Source organism: Pempheris klunzingeri, chromosome 2, assembly GCF_042242105.1.
Source record: "Pempheris klunzingeri isolate RE-2024b chromosome 2, fPemKlu1.hap1, whole genome shotgun sequence".
In the NCBI taxonomy this organism is placed as follows: Eukaryota; Metazoa; Chordata; class Actinopteri; order Acropomatiformes; family Pempheridae; genus Pempheris; species Pempheris klunzingeri.
This window is the reverse complement of record NC_092013.1, coordinates 7,633,618-7,653,297: the sequence shown is the minus strand read 5'-3', so window position 1 is coordinate 7,653,297 and position 19,680 is coordinate 7,633,618. Positions and strand designations below refer to the sequence as shown.

The following is a 19,680-nucleotide window of genomic DNA, read 5'->3' as shown; positions in this document are numbered from 1 at the left end:
AGCACCCAAAATAAGTCATTTGTCCTTACACAGTTCACATTACACAGGGCAAGGATAAGTTGATGAGGACGTAAGTGAGACACAACTACACATAGAAATACAAAAGAAACAACACTAAAGCAGTTTGGCAAGCATGCAGGAGCTCGTGGCTCAAACACATGCATTGAATTGAACAAACACGGACACACCACGTCAGGCGAGCAAAGTGCTGCCTCTGAGAACGACTCCATACAAAGTCCATGTAACAAATTAAGACATCGTTATTCAGACCCCAACCCTTATCTAACAATGCCCCTCTTACATTCAAGTGCAGTTCCTCCCCTTTTTATCGGGTGACTGATTAATAGGTTTATAAGCCTGTGAGTCAGAGTGGTCGGTGGTATTGTGAGATACTGAATCATTTGGATGATTTGCCACTATAGCTCTTCAGGATGATGGAGAGGAGGAATAAGCGAAAAAATCTTGCATGCAAATGCAACATAGAAGTGAGTTTTTTGGTTTATGTTTTCTTATTCTTTCATGGATTACTGTTTGGATACAAAACACAAAAGGTTTTGTATATTTTCTGCATGTCAAAGTAGCCTTTATCTTGAGCCAGCTGTTCATGTTTCTGCACATCCAGTTGCTGCCACGGACAGCAGGCGCTTCCTCACGTCCTCTCGTGTGACTCGTCGACTTGCTCTTGCAAAGAAACATACCCATGAAGAGTGCAAAGAATGCCATGAGGTTAATGTGATGGCCTCCCAGTGAAACTGTGGAGGAGGATCAGTGCTGTGGGCAGAGCCAGGTCCCTGGGCTCTACCCAGCAGTCTGTCTGTCTGAGCTGCCATGATGGACACCTATCCTGTCCTCAGTCTGTCTGGGAAGAGTTTTTTTTTTCCCTCTTGAGAGAAGAGGGGAGAGAAGGTGAGAGAGAAAGAGGGAGGTGAGGGGAGAAAAGGGCAGGAGAAGGGGTTCGGGATGGAAAAGGGAAAGTGTTTTTGGGAGGATGGAAGAAAGGAAAAAAGGGGAAGATGGTGGGTGGGGAGGGTTAGATTGCTCACAGGCTGAGGGGGCTGTTTGTGGGGCCTGGCGGTGGGCTCTCAGGACCCCTGGCCTTTCTCTGCTCTCTGGCCCTGGGGAAAAACCAAACACACATTAGAGACACACTCAGAAGGGGATTTGCATATGAGTGTTTGCATGTGTGTGCGTGTGTGTGATGGTGCCACTACTATATCTAAAGGCCATACTCAGAGCAACGGGAAAAGTAATTCAGCAAACCGCCTGCAATTCTCGGCACACACACACACTCTCCATCCTGTTATTCTCCCCCACCCATCAAGGCACAAAAAAAGAGACCGGCAGGCCAAGCAAGACACTAAAAGTCCCCTAGTGATGGCAGTCAGAACATGCCCCCATGAAGACCATATGCAAGAATTGCTCCTCTATCTATCTGTCAATCATGCAGAAGTACCGGCATCATTCAGCAGTCCTCAGAGAGACAGAGAGAGAGAGAGAGAGACAGGGAGATAGGGAGGGAAGAGGAGAGAGGGAGGGCGAGAGCGTGAGGGAAGGATGATAATCCAGGATCTCCTCCCCCCTCCCTCTGCTGACATGCAAACAGGCATCAGCCACCAGGAGAGAGGGAGAGAAAGAAGAGAGAGAGAAGACTCACCCGTTTCAGAGGTCTATCGTCCATCAAGGGGCTTCACAGGAACAGTAAAACAACACCAACTATTAGCACCAATGTAGTGAGCGCACGTGTGGCAGTGGGCTGTAAGTGTGTGTGGGTAATGTGTATGGTTGTGTGTCCTAGGATGTGTGTGTAGTCGGGTGTGGAGAGTTTTATGCCTCACCTGTGGCGGCATCGGAGCAGGAACCTCAGGATCTTGCGAGCAGCCTGGTTCTGTTTTTTCGTTAAGAGGCTGCTGTAGGTGAAGATGCAGGAGTTAGAAAGAAGCATTTACATAATCATACCCTTTGGCGCGTGTGTGTGAGAAAGTGCAATACCTGAGGGAGTGTCTATAGGAGCGGTAGTATTGCTGGATGAGGACCGCTGCCCTACGACTTTGTTGGAACTTCCTCTGCTCGTGGAAACTCCGGAAACGACTCTGGATCAGGATGGCTGCCAGGGTCATCCTCTTATAAAGTGCATACTGAGAGAGAGGACAGTAGAGTGTTGTAAACCTTTCTATCATGAGATATGTACCTCTGTGATGTCGAATCCTGAATAAACAGATACCAGAATTCTCTAAACTCTTCCTAATCAGTGCTACAGAAACAAAACAAAAATGAGAACTTATCAGATAATTTCAGTGATACACTGAAACTCAACTCAGCGTATAAATATTTTAACTTTTCTCCAGTGAATCTACAGTGCTAACGTGTGACCAGTCAATCCAGCATAAACCAGGTTTAAAAATACCGGACATATCCTTTAATGATATTATTTCTGGATATCTCATTCAGGACTGTGCAGCAGTGTGATATAATAGCAGGTAATGGATTGATGCTAGCTGTGCTTACCTGCTTGTATCTCTTATAGCAGCGCTGAATCACTGCTGCAATCTCTTTACGTTGTTCCTGAATGGGACCCTATGGGAAGGGACATACAGAGTTTGTATAAACATCATATAAGTGTTCATGGTCACCTTGAGCTTTGTCAAATGATTTATGATCAATTTGAACAAATGTCAGAATCAAGTCTTGAAAGCACACAGTCACAAAATGCATCATACGCATACCTTGTGTTTTCTGAGGGAGTGCAGAGCATGTCTGATGGTCTCATACAGCTCTCCCTGTTCTGCCTCAGTCATTGCTAGACAGGAGGAGTCAGTTTTCAACCTCTCCTCTTTCATAGCTGCACAGAGGAAGGAGCTCCAGTCAAACGGGGAGGATAGGGCTTGCTTAGCCTGAGGACTCGGCTGATCCTCAGGCCCTGAGAGAGAGTTTGGTTTGGGGCTAAGCGTCTGGGGCTTGGAGTTTAGAAACCTGAAGGGAAGCAGAGAGAGAAGCGAAAAGTTTTATGCTATTTGATGAGTTAAGTGAAGTGAATGGGGCAAATTCAGGAAAACTTGGACTCACCTCTCCACCTCACCAAGGTAACCAGACAGTAATCTGACATCACTGCTGATCCCCACCTTCCCAGACTCTGCTTCTGTCTCCATAGCCTCCTGCTTAAGCCTACCAGTTGAAGCCTCCATGATGTGATCAGCTAGCATCGTAATGTCCATCTGCAAGACATGCAGAGTTGGTGTTACTCATTACTTAGTAAAATTTCACACCTGCTGTCCTTAAAATGGAAATGATCTTTAATTTTGGCTTTAATTTTCATGCCTATGCTGATGACACTCAACTCTATGTACTTAATGATTTAAGGGAATGACTGCCTCCATCTTTAAATTTGTATGTGAGCAAGTGGAAAAATAACATTTCTCTTAATTTCAGGACCTAAGTCTGCGCATTGTCTCTGTCATTTTATCTTGAAAGTTTCTCATCTATTGTTTACCCTGTATGCCCACATTAAATGTATTAGCTCATACAAAACATACAACTGTTTTGCAAGTGTCTTGACCAAAAAAAAGTTTTATCATGTAACACCTTTTCTGTCTTGTGTTCATGAGCGCCTTATCAGGCTAGATATGACAGTCTGGGGGTCATTTTCATCAGATTTCATTGCACATGTCCAGTGGTGGCTAATTGCAAATGTGTTCCTGTAATTTAAGGTTTAAGGTTATAACACTCATTTAATGCTCTTGCCAGTGAGAATTTAGTATGTGTGCCCTATTTTCCCTTACTTGTAAGTGCACTTGATCATTTGTATTAGTGTGTGTCTGCTTGTGGAGTAACTGAGCGGTAGTGTTGATGCACCTACACCACCATGGGCCCTTCTTCTCACTTTTACTTATTCACATTGAGGGTCAACGTTTGGGCAGAGTTGTTTTCATAGATTATTTTAATGAATTGTTTCATGTGTTTTATCACAAACATGGCACAAATGCAAGCAAGTTGTATACATTGTCCATCATATACAGTACAAAAAGTTCAGTTGTGGGTTAAGGAACAAGATCAGAACTGACCATAACAATCTGCCCCCCCTACCTGCAAGTCCTCTGTGTTATCCTGATAGGTCAGCAGCTCTGTCTCCTCTCCCCTGTCAGACAGCACTCTTTGGCGCAGATGAATGGCCAGTCGTTCTTTTCCTAGAATCCTCCTGGCTAGGCTACGCTGCCCCACAGTCTGTCTCAGACTCCACCTGGTGCCCCCTCCAGACCCCCCTATCCTGGCCTGCAGGTGGGAGAATGGAGCGCTGGGGGCCGGAGGCCGGTTGGGGCTGGAGCTGACAGGAGGCGCGTTCTGAAAGCTGAGGTTGGAGGGTTGAGTTTGAGGGGTGTTGGGGAGGACAGAGCGCTGAGGGTTAGGACTGGGGGATGCGTTGAGGAGGGAGGTGAGGGTGTTGGTGCCAGGGGTTGAGTTAGCTAGCTGTTGCTGTGTGTCCGGGCTGGGTTTGAGTCTCTTGGCTGGGGGTGGGCCTCCCTGTTCTCCCTGGGTTCCCTGTTGGGCTCTGTGTCCTGTTTGGCTCCAGCTTGGGTTCTGGTTGTCTGGCTGGCTCTCTGCCCTGGCTCTCCGCAGCTCTGGGGAAACAAAGATGTAAGAAAAATATGAGCAAGTCTAATAATGATAACACTGATTCCTACCACGCTGGATATTCTAAGTTATATCTGGGTCAGTTCATCCCAAATACAAAAAACATTTCCCGTTTATACCAAGAAATAGCTACAGATGGTGATAATTTTCAGTTTCAATCTCACACTGTCCACTCAGAGGTGTGGGGATTGTTCTAAGAAAGGCAAATTGCTGTTAAAATTTAAAGGAATAGTTCAACATTTTACAAAATATTTGCCCACATCTGCCTGGTAAATATGTAGCTAAGCCAGAAGTCAGTAATCTCAGTTTAGCATAGAGACAAGAAACAGGGACAACAACTGGCTCTGTCCAAAAGTAACAAAATATAATAGTAACACCTAAAATAAGTAACACCTGCCTGGCACCACGGATGGCAGCCTCATTGACACACTTTCTACCAGCACCTCTAAGGCTCAATTTTTAACACTTTAGATCTTGTTTATTTGATCCGTACAAAAACCTGAAGTGTAAAAATGAGTCAATTTGTTGTTTTATAGGGGTTCTGTGCCAGACAATTTCTTGTCCGGCAGGCTGCAACTCCTCCCTCCCACTGCTCCCAGCCAAGAAAATGTCCAGAACATAACCAACATAAAATAGAAAATTGTTGTTTTTACAGTTTGGTTTAAACAAACACGATATAATGACATTAGTAGTAGATATAGTACTATAGATAGTACGATATAGATATAGTAGATATTAGTGACATTTAAAGGTGCCAATATGCCGCTTTTATAATCTTTGGACAGATTCAGGCTAGCTGTTTCCAGTCTTTATGCTAAAATAAGCTAACCGTCAATATACCAAGTCTCAGTGGTGGATATTTTAAAACCTTGGGAAATAAAAATCAAAACAACAGGCTGGTTACATGCCACGAGGGCTGCGTGGGAAGCTCTTTTTTTGGTAGAACTGACTCTTCAAATCCTTCCCTGGTGGTGATAAACCACAGAATAGCGGCCTTTCCCACCTGAGTTAGGGTTTGGGGTAGGGCTGTTGCTTATTCCGCTTGTCTGTGACTCTCCTCTCCACCTGTCCATCCAAGTGTCAGCAGGCTGGCCCTGAGCTTGAGGAGTCTGTTGCAGCTGCTCTAAGAGCTCAGCCAGTCGAGTGTGCCCCCGAGATTGGGCAATGTTGAGCGGCAAACGTCCCAGCGAATCAGGAATAACCAGAGCTCTCGGGTCCCACTGGTAAAGGACCAATGCTGCCTCAGTATGACCCAGAGCACATGCCCACATCTGAGGAAGCCACAGATCACACACAGGCATCAAGAAAAGAAAGACACAATGACTCAAAACACCAATCAAAAATACTCATCACTCACCAGTGGAGTGCAGGAGAAGTGGTCTACGTTGAGAGGATCTACTTCAAGCTCGAGGTCAATACTGTCAGCATGCTTTGTGCTGCAGAGACAACAAAAGTCATATTAACTGACACAGTCCATGCCTTCACAATGGTGTGTCATGTTTGTGTGTTACTCACCGCCAACGAATGAGTGTCTGAATGAGCCCTGCATAGCCCTGAGCTGCAGCCAGATGCAGTAAGGTCATTCCTCTGGAGTTCTTACTGTGGACGAGCTGATTAGATGAAGCCCAGCATGGCTGAGACATCATCTTCTCACACACCACCACCACACGACCCTCAAATGAACCCTGATCGGGAGAAATCTGGGAAATTGGAGACAAAATGGCCACAGTGACTCTTTGAATTTTATCTACAGCATTGCTGCTGGTTTTTCCAATAGTTTTTCAAGGTGTCACAAAGGTTTGTTTTTACTAAGAAAGAGTAATCTTCATTTTAGTGTGTATGCACTAAACTCTAGCTCTGAAGGAGTCAGGATACTGTAACATGCTTGGGCAATCTTTGCAAAAAAATGAAAAAACCCTGCAACAAATGTCAGATTTTACTATATATTTGATCAGTTCTCATCAAGACGACATCAGAAAATACCACAAAGTGGATTCAGCACCTCTCTGAATCTGATGTTGGCGGTAATTTGTTCTTGATTGCATGATATTGTACAGGTTTTAAAAAGTGCCATACTAAATAAACGTACTTATGATCATTGAATAAACTAATGACTAATGACATTTTATAGCTAAAACGCCAGTTTTATTTCATGTTGTTTACATGTGCTGCTCACTTTATACTGATTCAGGTTACATCGCTGAAAAGGACAATTTCACCCAAACTAAACCACTTTCTTCCTCTTCTCTCCGCCTTACTTGAGACTGCTGATCAGAGGCTCCTCCCCCTTCCACTCCACCGCCCTTGGTTGCCATGGTTTCTGAGCTGGGGTTCTGATTGGTTATCTCAGCCATTCTCTGTTCCATCTGCTCCAGACGCTCCAAGATGGACATCCTGAACTGGGTATCTACAGAAATGAAGGTGGGACACAGAGAGCTGTAAGCGTTGGCTCGTTGTTTGTTGCATTTAAGCAAATCAATATTATGTTGTAGTAAATCCTACTTAGAGAGGCTTAGAGAGGGAAGCTCCTCTTTGAGGGGCTCAATACTGGAAAATAAATTAGGACTGAAATCCAATAAATCCCCTTCCAACAATGGGAAATTGGGAACCAAGGGAGCTGTTTGTGTGTTTGTAAGTGTGTATGTGTGAGAGACAGTATACATCTAACACTAAATGTAGGTTTTGTGTCTGTGGCACTGCTGTGTGCAAGTGTGACCCTTTGTTTCACTGCTGCTGCAGTTTTGCTGCAGTGCACATTATGTCATCCCACCTGCTGCTCTCTCACTCAGTCTCTCTATTTTCCTCTCCTCTCATTTCACTCCTATTTTTCTTTCTGCTGTCTGCAGCACACAAACTGAGCCGAAAGGGCGGAGCCATGAGAGCGACACACAGGCTCTGGCTCCTCCCTTCCCACTCTGCCAATTGGAGGAGGAGCATCGCTTTCTGGGAATACAGCCCTTTGACAAAGCGAAACACTTCACTGTTTTAGCTGCCAAACATAAGAACACATATGAGGCAGCTGTAATCACCCAACACAACAGAAAACACATTCATACAAATACAGTTTGCATAAAGCGACACGCACACCCTCAAAAAGGAAAAGTTAAATAGATTTCAGGTCACATGACAATCAAATTGATTGAGAAGAGTAAAGGGATTGGCATCTGCTATGAGGATATTTGTTGTTATTTTGATATTAATACGGATATTAATTAGAATGTAATTTTTAAGTTGACAAATTTGCATTGAAATTAGGCAATTAAATAGGGATGACATGGTCATTCAACTACCCTCCTTAATAGACATGTGAATTACTAAAGTCAAAATGACTTTCAAACAGGCTTTCAAATTATTTTCTAATTTCACGTCATTTTCCATTTCACAATTCATTTATCTACCTGCCGTATCTGCTACTTAAGTACTTGATGCTGCAAGGATCATGTTATGACGGATAAAGAGGAATACAAGAAAGGCCACTGGAACACTGGAAACTCCTCCTTTAAAAGTAATTCCTGGAATTCATTAAAACAGTTAATGACTTTATTCATCATGTCAACAGCATGCAATTATATCTTTACTAATAGTTTTTAATCACATCATTTAAATGCAAATTGAATACACTGTTTTATGAATTGTTTTTGAGTGTATGAATTAAGTAAATGGATTATAATTAACCAGTAAAACACTGCACAAGTACTCCTGCTTCTCTAAAGGCCGTGCCTCACTGGATTACAGATGATTTATGCAAATCAGCTTTTCAAAGTTTCTTTGATGGTTTGATGGTAGCTGTACTGGCTACCTGTGGATCTACGGACTGAACTGTTTCTGTTCTGCTGAAGGATTTTTCCTCCACAACAGTGCTTTGTTTCCATGGATTATTCTCCAGTAAACAAATCTCTGCATGTGGTCTCACCACTGTCCAGCCACAGCACAGTTAACAAGTGAGATCACCAAACTCTGATAACAGAAGACTTGGACATCTCCATTTTTTCATTCATCCGAAAGAGTTTGGCACAGAAGAAAGTAGCAAACATGAGCATCTAAAAATGTAAACATCTACAGCATGCCCACATATCTGAGTCTGCAGGCCTGTTATGATGTGGGCCTCCTCATCAGCCTCCCTTCATTCATGTGTTGTTAAGAGTTCAGAGGCGCTGTCCACTGCTGCTGGTGCTGAAGCTGGCCAGCTCCACCGCTGAATGAGGCTACACAAGCTTGGAAACATCAGGTCGGCGACAGAAATCAAGCAGTCTCTCTCAGTCTCTCTCTTTTTTTTTTTACTTCAGACATCTAGCGTGCAAACACCGTGAGGACTTGTGACATTTCTTCCATCCCTTTGTCTGAAATCAACACAGGCTGGGCAACACATGTGAGACGTGAAATGCAAAAGTTCTTCCAATGCTCGGCAGCTATGAAGTCGACATGTTAGACAACAACCACATTTATGTCCATCTACAGCAGCATGACAGAAAAAAAACAACAACAACCCAACTTAACCCAGCAACAAACAACACAGACCTAAAACGGCAATTTAAAAAAATTATCAGTTTGAAATCAAAATAAGCTACGAACCCACACAGCGCGTCTCTCTATCTGCTGATCTCTTTGTTCCCGCTTCTGCTCAACCCCGTTAGTTTGAAGTGTGCGGCTCACACATTGCTACTCCGACCGAGCAAAACACAACTAAGAGAGAGAGGGAGAGAGAGAGAGAGAGGGAGAGAGAGAGAGAGAGAGAGAGAGAGCAGTCTCCACGTTGTGTCTGAGGGAGCAGACTCGCTTCAAATCGGCCCGCCAGACTCTGCAGGAGCTGCAGGAGGCTCACTCGTCATCGGTACAACAATAGACTGCACACTGATTTGGAGCAATGACATGTGACAATGTCGCATATTTGCTTAAAAATAATTATCCACGTCTGTTTATTTATTTATTTTTAACCAGGCACTGAGGGTTTGATGTAGCCTGCATTTGAGGCCAAACAAAGGACTTGAGCGAAAAGAACCAGAGCGCATATCCAGGTCTCGGTATCATTGTTGAAAGTCAAAGGCAGAGGCTATATTTAGCGGTGTGTGAGGCTGCACGGCGCACTGCCGGTGGTGCCCAACATTGTGACTGTCAAGCGGACCGCGATCGTGCCACCACGTCCTTGCCCTTCACTCCAGCGAACAGCCAGCCTGCTGCGCCTGTAGAGCCGCATTGCCGCATTGCGCAACGCGGAGACGGGGGCGAACACGGAGTAACCCAGGACATGCCTCGCTCAGGAGACCCGCGTGTCTCCCAGCTGCAGCCGCATCAGGAGATATATTTGCACACAGAAGCTTACCCCACGGTGCTGTGCAGATATTTGCAACCAATCCCCTACAGCCGACTCACAGAACATTTAATTGTCCTCTAACATCTTCTAGTGTTTTAATTTCAGTATCACTGAAATCTCACTCAGAAGAACCACAGCTTTGACTAAATGATTTGCTGGATTAGATTTTTCTCCAACATGAGAACACCATGATTAATGATTAAAAACTGAGACAAAGCCCTCATAAATATGGGGACCGTGGAGGTTGAAAGGTGCAGGTTTACATTCACACCTTTCACAGAACAGGTGTAAAAACAGTTCAGGAGCTTTGATTCCTTCTTGAATTACTGCCTCAATGTAAAAAAAAAGAAACATCGTCATCCAGGCTCAGAACAACACAATTCAGCCAAATATCAAGCAGCAATGACACCACACTGGTCAGTACATCTGCGGCTGTGGACAAAATATCTCAGAACATGACAGCCCAGCTCAACACACACACACACACACACACACACACACCAACAGGTTTTCCCAAAGTTTGATTGATCTAAAATGAAAGAGGCGTTAAAGGCAGGACAAAAAGTAAAAGTAACAAAGGAAAGAACAGGAGATGTAATTTGTGTGATAAATAACAGTCAAGTGCATGAATTTAAACAAAGCATCATAAATTGCACACACTTGCTCTCTCACTATGCTCTATTGGCTAGTTATACATGCAACACCCCAGACACACTGTGAGGCAGTTTTGTACGAGTCTCATTATGTTTTATGCTCTTTATTGAGTAAATAACACCAGACAATTAGCGTGTAACTGTGCTCAAAAAAACACAAACAACTGCTCTCACCGTCAAGGGACAGCCAGTCATGCTGAGAAGATGGCAGGGCCGGAAGGTCACGTGCCTTGTATTCAAACACCACCGAGGAAGAGATGACCTCACCACCCATAGCTACCTGCAGCATCACCAGTCCTGTGTCATGGGCTGGAAACAGACATCAGATAAGGAATTAGTGAGGCTGACTGTGCATAATTTCAGGACAAGTATGTTAACCATTATATGCTGTGAATGTCGAGTGTGGCTTTTGTGAGTGCTAATGCCTGCAGGAGACTATTTACCTTGCAGTTTTCTTCTGATCACACTATATGCGGCAGGATGTGACTCATGTATCACTTACTATAACATTCCAAAACACATTTCTAAAAGAGCGATATTCATTGTATGCCTACCTCTTTATACTGCTCTTATCTTCTTTTATAAAAGGGGCTGCATCTCCCAATGAAGGCGTGCAGCTGACATTGTCAGACTCTTTGTATGCTGAGGAAGTAGTTTTTTTTTCGCCTGAAACTGCTTATAATAGGGATTGCTAAGGTGACGGTTGGGATACGGTTTCAATTTAAAAACAAAGTGTTTTTCCGTATACAGAGACAGAGATAAGGAGTGTGTGCTGTGTGAGAGTGTGTGCATACATGGGTGTGTTACCTGGGCAGTAGCAGCGCAGCACCCCGGGCTGGATGAGGGCAGCAGGGACACTGATGTGGTCAAAGAGGCAGCTGTACTCACTGCTTGACTCCAACCACGGACCTGTGATCAGCACCTTCACTCCGCCCTGTGACACACACAGAGATCTCAGTCTGATATCACACAGAGGAGCTTCTGGGTACACGTTAAAACATAGTTACTGAAGAGAAACGAGAGTCTGTGTGAGAATGAGACACATCACTGCATGCAAACTACAATATCCTGTTGTCATCTGTCAGTGTGCTAGCATGCGGACACAGAATCTCTTTTGAGTGTTTCTGTCAAATATCCTGATCCTATCTGTCACAAACACGTACCTCACAGACACAGCAGCCTTTATCTTTGTTTTCTATTATATGACAGCTGTTATAACGTGCCTCATGTACAAAGTGGATATTGTATTTTCAACAACAAATCCGTGAGACTGAAAGGCGTGGTAGCAGCCTCTAGAGGCTGTGCAGGGCCCTACATCCAAGTGGAAGAAACTTGTTTGCACCATCTGCACGGCACTGCCATGTGTTTTCTCTACTGTAGCTAAAAATAAACAACATATTGTCCAACAAAAAAAGCTGGAGTTAGTGAGAGTATATAAAAACGGAAAATGTTTTTTAGAGCCATGAACCAGCATTTGGTTGGGTTTTATTTTGGTACGTGCGGTGCTTCTTTTAAGTTAATTGCAAATAACTTAAAATATGCCATCACCCTTTGAGATTTTGGAGGAAAACTATGTTTTTTTTGTCAAAAAAAGGAGAGTTGCAGCTTAATATGTGCACATGTTGGAGATATGGTTGATCAATAATGTTCTTCATGACGCTTTTTTCCCCACTAATAGTATTAACCACTTTTGGCAAGTCTTTGTTTTTAGAAAAAGAAGGTTGATGGATGCTGTGTTTCCACAAGTTTCATCATAATTCAATGACAGAACTGATGTCTGAGATATTATAAGTGGTACATGGTTAAATTAATGAAGCCACCCAGGGGAATCAGTGTAATATTGAAATTTCATCAAAATCCAATCAGCTAAGTCTGAGATATTCTTTATCCTTAACGACCACACAGCCAGTCTGGCTGCCTGTGTTGAGTGTGATTTCAAAGTTTAACATCAGTGCGAGCCACCGTCAATCATGTGGTGGAAGGGCTGATTTTCTTCTAGGGAACAATGTTGAATAAATAATGAATGATAATCATGTTAGGTTTACTAACCTCTGGATAAGACCACTCTGGGGAGTAGTCTGTCACGCCAAACAGCCTCCCAGTCTCCTGGAGCAGTCCCAGAGCTCCCTGCTCCACCTCCGAGCCCTGCAGGTGGCCTGCTCCTGTGCCCTGCTCCTCTCCTGCGGCCCCCTCCTGGGGCATCAGAACCCCAGTGACAGCTGCCCCCACCCCACCTCCGGACCCCTCAACCGAAATGAAATCATTGATGAGATCAGAGAACTGGCTTCCAAATGAAGCCTCAAAGCCTTCCAGACTGATGGCCGCTCCTGCTCCAGCTGTTGTAGCTGAGACCCCCCCACCTTGCTGAGGAAGAGGAGAGCTGTAGAGAGCCCCCTCGATGCTTGCACCAGTAGCTATGGACTGAGGACTGGCCACCACTGAACTGGTGGCCCCTGACAAGCTTACACCGTTACAGAGAATCTCATTTTCCCCTCCTCCTCCCCCACCTCCTCCTCCTCCTCCACCACCTCCTCCACCTTCCTCTCCTCCTCCATTGTCATCTGTGGGTTGCAGGTAGTGCTCGGTGTCAACACTCGTGAAGGTCTCGTGAGGATCCCCCGGCTTCAGAAGTAAGTCCCCTCCATTCTCAGAGGCCTTCTCTAAACCTCCAACCTCTCTGTGTCTCCTGCTGCCTGACTGGTCGACAGTCGTATCCTGTTGCGTGAGAGGAAAAGATCCCACTGCTGCTCCTTGTCCGTTCCTTCCACACAGGCCCTGCTGGTCTGGGCTGGTTTGGTGGAGATGTGTGTGCGGGTCTCCATTGGTGACTGGAGAGTCTGTTGGCACCGTGGGCAGACCGATGTAAGCCTGGGCCTTGCCCGACTCCTGGGCTGTCTCAGTACCGTTGGTCTGCAGCTGGGAAGGCTGGCTTGTCTGGGGGGAGGCCTGCAGAAAGAGGCTGGGGGAGGGGTGGTGTGCAGGTTGGGTCAGACTCGGGACGCAGGCTGATGACATCACAGCACTGAAGTCCATCTGCTCCAGGGTGGTGCTGGGGCTGAGGCCTGTGCCTTCTCCCACGTAGCTACCCTGAGAGGCCAGCGGCTGCTCCAGAGGTGTAGTTTCCGTCTTGATGTTGTTGACAAGGGCTGGGTTGTAGACAAAGCCATTAGAGGAACAGTGGAGTCCTCCATCATCACCATTACACCCCTCCGTCTTCCCTCCACCTCCTCCATATGTCTGGCCCTGCTTGGGATTGTTGAGGAAGCAATCAGGGTCAAAGGTCATGGTAGTCTCAGGAAGGCTGACTCCTCCACCAGAGTCTAGAGAGCTGGATAGAACTAACTCTCCTCCGTCCCCTAAGCCCACACCACCAGGAAATGATGCAAACCTCTGGTTTTCAGGGGCAACAGCCAACAGGATACCAGCGGTGGTGCTTTCATGGGCGGATGCCAGCAGGTGGGTGTGACCGGCCGAGTAAACCGAGTCCCCAGTCAGTGTGGTGACCTCAGACATGAACACAGCTGTGCTCTGTGACAAACCAGCCCCGATGGCGAGAGCGGGGCTGTCAGCCATGTCGCTGGTGATTGACAATGGGGAGCTCTGGGTGGTGTCAGGGACCTCCACCTGGTTGGTGGAGGTAGATGAGGACACTTCCATGCTGCTCTGTGGGAGTAGGGAGGGTTTGGTTATCCTGCCATTCCTTCTCTCTCCTCCGCCCGCTCTGCTCCTGCCCCCTCCAGGACTGGGCTCTGTCTGGCCCTCTGACACATCGCTGTTCTGGACCTCTGTGCCATCTGCCTCCTCGGCTCTCTGGCCGGCTGCTACGCCGGTACCCACTGTAGCTCCACCTCCTGCTGCTGCCCCTGACTCCTGCTTGGATGAGATGATGCGCTGCTTGACACTGGAACATTTCTGATGCAGGCTGCTTCCAGCACCTGACAGAGGAGACATTTAAATGAGGGAAACATAATTTCAGACAAAACACACTGTCTTTATTTTCTACCCATGCGGGTGTTCAGGTCAGTCTTTATGTAGCAATACCTCACACACATTTGACAGTGTGTAACAGCGCCCTCCAGTGTTTAGAATGTGTACAGAAAACCGAGATCATAAAAAAGTGATACCACTGCTTGAGATGTTTGAGTGTTCAAAAACTTAAAATACATATATGTGCAATGTGCAATATGCTTCTTTTGCAAACACTAACATCTGAAGGTGTTTCCAGTTTCTAAATTAGAGGGCTTCATTTGCATTTCTTTGGATTAAGACAATTCTTTTTTCAGAGTGAAACAACAAATACCAAACAGTTTAAGTTCCGGAGGCCTAAAGCTCATTTAAACCCCTGTCACCACTGAGGGATCATATCAGTGATCAAAAGAGAAGTTCTAGGGAAGGAAAAAACACAAAGCTATTTTGTGTGAGCAAATTAGGGCAGGTAGAAGAGCGAGAGGGAATATGATTCAGTGGGGAGAGTGAGAGGTGAGGCACTACATTAGTCAACAAGCCACTTAATTTTGGGCAGCTGTCCTTATTTGCCCTTTCAAACCAGATCAAAAGATGGGTGAGATTAGGTAAGTGTGTGTGTATGTGTATTATTGTGTGTACTGGAGTTATCTACTCCCTGATGCTCAGCTATGAATAATACATGCTGGATATTTTGGGCGCCTCTGTCTTCTTTCCCTCTATCCCTCCCTTTCCTGAGTGAAATGTGTATCTGCCTCTAGGTGGCAGCATGGCGCTGACTGCTGGATCAAAAACAAAATCTAAATCTGTAGAGAGCTCATCTGAATGGTATGTATGTACTGAATGTCTTTTCAATAGGCGGCTTTTTAAGGAACATTATTGTCTTTAAATATATCTCTACTTTGTACTGTGTTGTTGTCATGCTGACAGGAAGGATATGACGTCCTATATCTTCTTTCATCAAAATCAAAAATAAAACATAAGGCCACCGTTAACGCCTGAACACACATCGTGGCAAGTCCAGGTGTCGCTTTTTGGCATAGTGATTTATCTTTTACCCTCAGCGACGTATCAACAAGATGTTTATTCTAAATCATTAACACAGCTAAGATTAGATATTTGTCCTTGATGCGAGAGGGATTTTTTCACATAATCTCCCCTGAAATGCTGAAATCACCTGTTGCCTCATCTGATAAATAATGGCACAGCTCCAGACTGTGCCCCATTCTGCTGCCAAGTTGTTTACAAAACCTGCAAGCAAGCCAGTGAACCAAATTATCTGTGTTTTAGATTTATTACATTGGTTTCCTACAGATTAATTTTGCAACTTGGCCACGGTACATCATCATCTTTTTCATCATTACTGCACCATGACAAGTGGTATTGTTATTGACCCAAGGTGACTCACAGCCCCAGGATTAGGAAAAGTGTGAGGGCTGAAACATGAGAGCTTGAGAGTAGGAGGGAGGTGAGTCCTGAGTGCTGAAATGACGGTAAAGCTAACTCACACATGGGTTTGAGTTGTCCAATGAGCTCCTCCTTGCTCCACTTGGCCCACTCCTTCCTGTCTGTGTTGATGGAGCAGAGGACGGGACCACATGGCTTCCCACTGTCGTCCACTGCCGGTACATTCAGGTAGTGCACCAGCACAATGTCTGGGTTCTGCAGCACAGGGACGCACACGCAAACACACAGATATGCACGCACATGGCATTAGTTTAACACAGACTTTAGTCATTAATTCATTGTCATGTTCTTACCAGCATACTGGAGGGAGTGAATAAAATGATAGAGTCTATTTACAGAGGGAGTGGAAGGAGAGGAAATGGAGAGGGAAAGCGGGAGAGAACGTGGAGGTCAGGGAGGAGGTCGGACATAGCGTGTCAGATAAGATTCTTTCACCTGCCCATAAAAGATTTAACAGCTCAAGCCCACTCATCACTCCCTCCCTGACCCCGCAGAGGCTGTGGAAGTGTCCACATGTGTGTTTGTGTGTATGTGCGTGCGTGATATATATAAATATATAGAGAGAGAGAGAGAAAGAGAGAGAGGGAGAGAGACCGAGAAAAACAGAGGGAGAGTGTGTCTTACTATACTATAGGACACCAGTGGACCTATGGAATTTCTGCCCCATGAATGATTCAACAGGTGTGCTCCCGTGTGTGTGTGTGTGTGTGTGAGCGCGTGTGTTAGGAGCAAGCGAGAGAGAAGCTCCTCTTGATAAAAGATTCAGTAGACAGACTCAGGTGAGGGGGAGGACCTGCTGAGGTGGAACACTTTTCTCTCCAAAAGAGGATGGCACAGTGGGCTGCTACAGCACCACACTGTGCAATGCAACAGCACTCACAGACTGATTTATGATCACATCCACTGATGTGTTTTGATATCTGTGCAAAGAGCAGAAAATGTTACTTTACTGATAAAGCAAGTAGAATTTCCCTTCATAATTTCAGACTGCTGGGATCTAACTAGTCGGACACGCTGAAAAAGAAAATATATTGGGTAAGGGCAAATTTAATTTACGGCCGGTGGCTGGAATGTCCTTGTAAATTTCATGTGACAAATTATGCAGGATATTCTGGTAAGGAATACATAAATATGTATGCATTTCCATATTTTAAATGAACGTTGCTGGGTATTCAATACTTTCTTTGAAATGAACTGAGAGAGATAAAGAGAGAGGCAGTGTAAATGTATGCCTGCATGTCTAAGATTCATCAGCCTGTCGACTGAAGATGATGATAGCCTCGTGACCATCTCTGGCACAACCAGTAGAGGGAGAGACCTCTGTGTGTGTGTGTGTGTGTGTGTGTGTGTATGTGTGGTAGTCTTTCACATGAGCACATGAGCAACAGAGTGAGTCCAACATCTCTATGAAAAGCAGCGTGCTTTTATACACCGGGGACACCTGTGCGTGTGTGTGCTGGTGTGAGCATATTGTATGTGTGTTGTTTGTTGCTCCAGGGTGTTTTCATGGAGAGGACCACATAGAGCGTAGAGCCTGAGATGCTCACTTTAAGTATTGAAAGTCAGGGTTTTCTACCACAGTGGAAGTTACAGTCAACTTCTTGCAAAAAAATATTTTTACTACTCTGCACTGCGCTGTGTGTTCGCGTTGTGCAAGAGATGGCAAAGTCTGGCAAATCCTCTGTATGTTATAGTGGCGTGTGTGTGTTTGTATGTGTGTGTGTGGGGCACTCCACTCAAACCACAACATCCAGTTTTATTATGACCCCAGCTTTTGTGATAGTGTTTTCACTGTAGTCTGCCTCATTAATTTGGAGGGGGATGATGTTTATTGCCGGTTTATTGTTTAGCTTAGTGCTCGGTTTTGAAAATGTAATGGACAGTTTAACAGATGAAACTGACAATATACTATATAATTCGAGGTTGTCCAGTTTTGTGTAAAACAGTGAATAAAACCTCAACATAGCTGGAGTAAATGTTACAAGGTGGCCATAATGTGTGGGGGGAAAACCCCTGAAACGACAAAGCTATGCTTCTATAAATGATAACTAATAACAAATGATCCACACACTATAAATGCTGTCGAAATTTTGTTTTGTATAAATGTGTGAGAAAAAAGGTCAGGTGGGGAAGGGGGGTGGGCTTACCTGCAGCAGCCAATAGCATCTACGATGGAAGGTGGGGATGATGGAGGAGTGGACGTAGCAGCCATACAGACACTAGAGAGAGGAGAGGAGAGGAGAGGAGAGGAGAGGAGAGGAGAGGAGAGGAGAGGAGAGGAGAGGAGAGGAGAGGAGAGGAGAGGAGAGGAGAGGAGAGGGGATTGCAGGGGTAAACCAGAAAAGGAAAAGGGAGGAAACAAGACAAAAAGTGAAAAAGGAGAAAAGGAGAGGACAGTAAATGAGAGAACAGGAGAGGAGAACTTAGGTTATACCCACTTAGGTTGTATTGATTGCGGTGCTAAAACTAAATTGCAAACATGCTGTATGTGTTTTTTCCTAATGTCTTCTCTAAAATACCATAAATCTGATGTTGACAATTACAGCACAAGAGATTGTGAAATTTACTGCCTCAGCAAGAAGACACATAACCCACTTAGAATTCACAAAAAGTCACACCGTTGTCAGCTTACAGCCACTGCAAGAGAGATCAGTAACAGTGAAGAGGACACAGAGGAGGAGGAGGGAGCGAGGAAAGTACACAATGAAAGTAGAGTGTCAAGGTGGACAAGATGAAGAGGAAGTTCAGTATGGGCTCCATCCTGCAGAGGATGCTTGAATACATACAGATTAGTGTACACTGTATGTATGGCTGTGTGTGAGTGTGGAAATAGAGCAAATGCATGATTGCAACGGCTTCAGAATGTCTATCATATTCCGTGTGTTGTGAGGTGTGAAATGTTTCATGATGAAATATTGTACCTGAGTTTCTGAACCAACACCAAAACTACTATGTTTTTTTGACACCTTGAGCTGAAGAATACTGAAATGTTTTGCTACAAAACCTTTTTTTCATTTAGAAAAGTAAGCCAAACTTGTCAAATGCATGCACCGTGCAACGCAAGGCAACTGCACAATAACTTAACTCTAAAATGAGCAAAAAGTACATATCCGAGGAAATAGTAAACAAGCAAAAGTGTCTGACCAAGCGTTCAAAGCCAGGTTCCAGTTTTTGATATTCTGTGCGATGGAATGATTCTGGTCAATACTGAAAAAGTAGTGCAGTTCGATACCCCGTTTTAATGAAGAGTGTGTTTGTGCTGTTTGACAGAGGAAGGATGAAATGATGACAGAAAAGCCTTCCTATCAAGGTCATCGCTGCCACTCTTCACATGCATTAAAATCAAGGATCACACCCACACCCACACACAGACGCACGCACAGAAGAAATTGGTCGTGTTTAAAGGCAAAATTGCACACTGAAAACACAAATACTCAGCAATCAGGCTATATATAATCAACACTTAAAACTCGTCCTGTTTTCTCTCTCATACACACTTGCACACACTTATATTTTCTCGCCATTTTGCCGCTTCTCAGAAGTAGCCCGCCCTCTATCTAAAGTGTGCTTTGCCAAAGGCAGAGTGCATTTCCATATATTTCCATTCGATATGAGGAGGCTCTCCATCCAGGGTTATGTTTTTCTCTCCTGCTTCCTGCC

At 44.9% G+C, this 19,680-nt stretch overlaps 1 protein-coding gene across 1 annotated transcript in view; it reads right to left on the bottom strand.

The window, feature by feature from the left end:
* Window positions 1–1,039: 1,039 nt before the first annotated feature.
* The window catches only part of LOC139214869 (calmodulin-binding transcription activator 1-like), a 47,052-nt gene continuing 28,411 nt past the window's right edge, over window positions 1,040–19,680 (bottom strand). The window contains exons 6-21 of the mRNA XM_070845812.1: window positions 18,168–18,239; window positions 16,062–16,215; window positions 12,640–14,525; window positions 11,398–11,524; window positions 10,765–10,899; window positions 6,885–7,033; window positions 6,142–6,326; window positions 5,984–6,062; window positions 5,630–5,897; window positions 4,081–4,613; window positions 3,064–3,212; window positions 2,724–2,970; window positions 2,506–2,574; window positions 1,990–2,135; window positions 1,836–1,907; window positions 1,040–1,115 (exon numbers count right to left, since the gene is read on the bottom strand). Of these exons, the coding sequence (XP_070701913.1) occupies window positions 1,040–1,115; window positions 1,836–1,907; window positions 1,990–2,135; window positions 2,506–2,574; window positions 2,724–2,970; window positions 3,064–3,212; window positions 4,081–4,613; window positions 5,630–5,897; window positions 5,984–6,062; window positions 6,142–6,326; window positions 6,885–7,033; window positions 10,765–10,899; window positions 11,398–11,524; window positions 12,640–14,525; window positions 16,062–16,215; window positions 18,168–18,239 (4,347 nt within the window). The remainder of the gene's footprint in view (window positions 1,116–1,835; window positions 1,908–1,989; window positions 2,136–2,505; window positions 2,575–2,723; window positions 2,971–3,063; window positions 3,213–4,080; window positions 4,614–5,629; window positions 5,898–5,983; window positions 6,063–6,141; window positions 6,327–6,884; window positions 7,034–10,764; window positions 10,900–11,397; window positions 11,525–12,639; window positions 14,526–16,061; window positions 16,216–18,167; window positions 18,240–19,680) is intronic.